This window comes from Saprolegnia parasitica (genome assembly GCF_000151545.1).
Source record: "Saprolegnia parasitica CBS 223.65 unplaced genomic scaffold supercont2.119, whole genome shotgun sequence".
NCBI classification, from domain to species: Eukaryota; Oomycota; class Saprolegniomycetes; order Saprolegniales; family Saprolegniaceae; genus Saprolegnia; species Saprolegnia parasitica.
In genome coordinates, this window is record NW_012156513.1 from 1 (window position 1) to 854 (window position 854).

The 854-nt window shown below is 62.9% G+C and overlaps 1 protein-coding gene across 1 annotated transcript; it reads left to right on the forward strand.

Annotated features, from left to right (window-relative positions):
* Nucleotides 1-72: 72 nt before the first annotated feature.
* Nucleotides 73-804, forward strand: SPRG_12953 (hypothetical protein; the record flags this gene model as incomplete). Its single annotated transcript, XM_012353263.1, has 1 exon — nucleotides 73-804. One exon carries the CDS (start codon nucleotides 73-75, stop codon nucleotides 802-804), a length of 732 nt encoding a protein of 243 aa, XP_012208653.1.
* Nucleotides 805-854: the final 50 nt, after the last annotated feature.

Consider the following 854-nt stretch of genomic DNA (forward strand, 5'->3'; position numbering starts at 1 on the left):
GGGCTGGCTCTGGAAAACAAAACCAACCGCGCGACGGTCGTGGCCGAGACCAAGATCTGCGACTCGTTCCCCATGTACTTGAGCGTCGACTACATTCGCGTGTGGCAAGACCTCCGCGGCAACGAAGAGAATGCGAGCCACATTGGCTGCGACCCCGCGAGCCACCCGACGAGCCAATGGATCCTCGACAATATCGGCGAGTACTCGGACGCCAACAACTCGGTCATCGACGTGGCCGGTGGCGCGACCTGCAACTCGGACGACGACTGCACGCGTGCGTCCATGATGACGGGCATCTGCGTCAAGAACCGGTGCCAGTGCACGACGCTCTGGGGCGGTCCTCGGTGCACGTGGGTCGTCGACATCGAGCCCAACTGGGCGTACCGGGCGCATGTTTCGGCCAAGGGCTTTGGCCCGACCGTGCCGATCACCGTCTCGCTCCTCGCGCTCGTGCTCGTTTCGATCGCGTTCATCCAGTACCGCCAGTCCAAGGGCCACTTTATGTTTTTCGGCAAGGTCCGCGGTCCGCCGACGCCCGTGACGCGCGCGTCGTCGGTCGCCAACGACGACGTCATGGCGACCGAGGACCGGGCCCGCGCCTTGCTCAACCAGAGCTCGCTCGAGAATGCGTCCTTTATGGACAGCCACGGCCACGTCTTCGACAGCAACCACGGCATGGACATTGGCCACACGCGCTACGAGCTCGAGACGACGCCGAGCGAGGGCCACCACGTGCGCTTCACCGACAAGGCGTTTGCGATCGATGCGAACGGCCGCAAGACGGCGCCCAGTACCTTGATGTAGAGACGCCGGGAGTAGAGATCATAAATCACACCAATGAATAGGATGGGAAT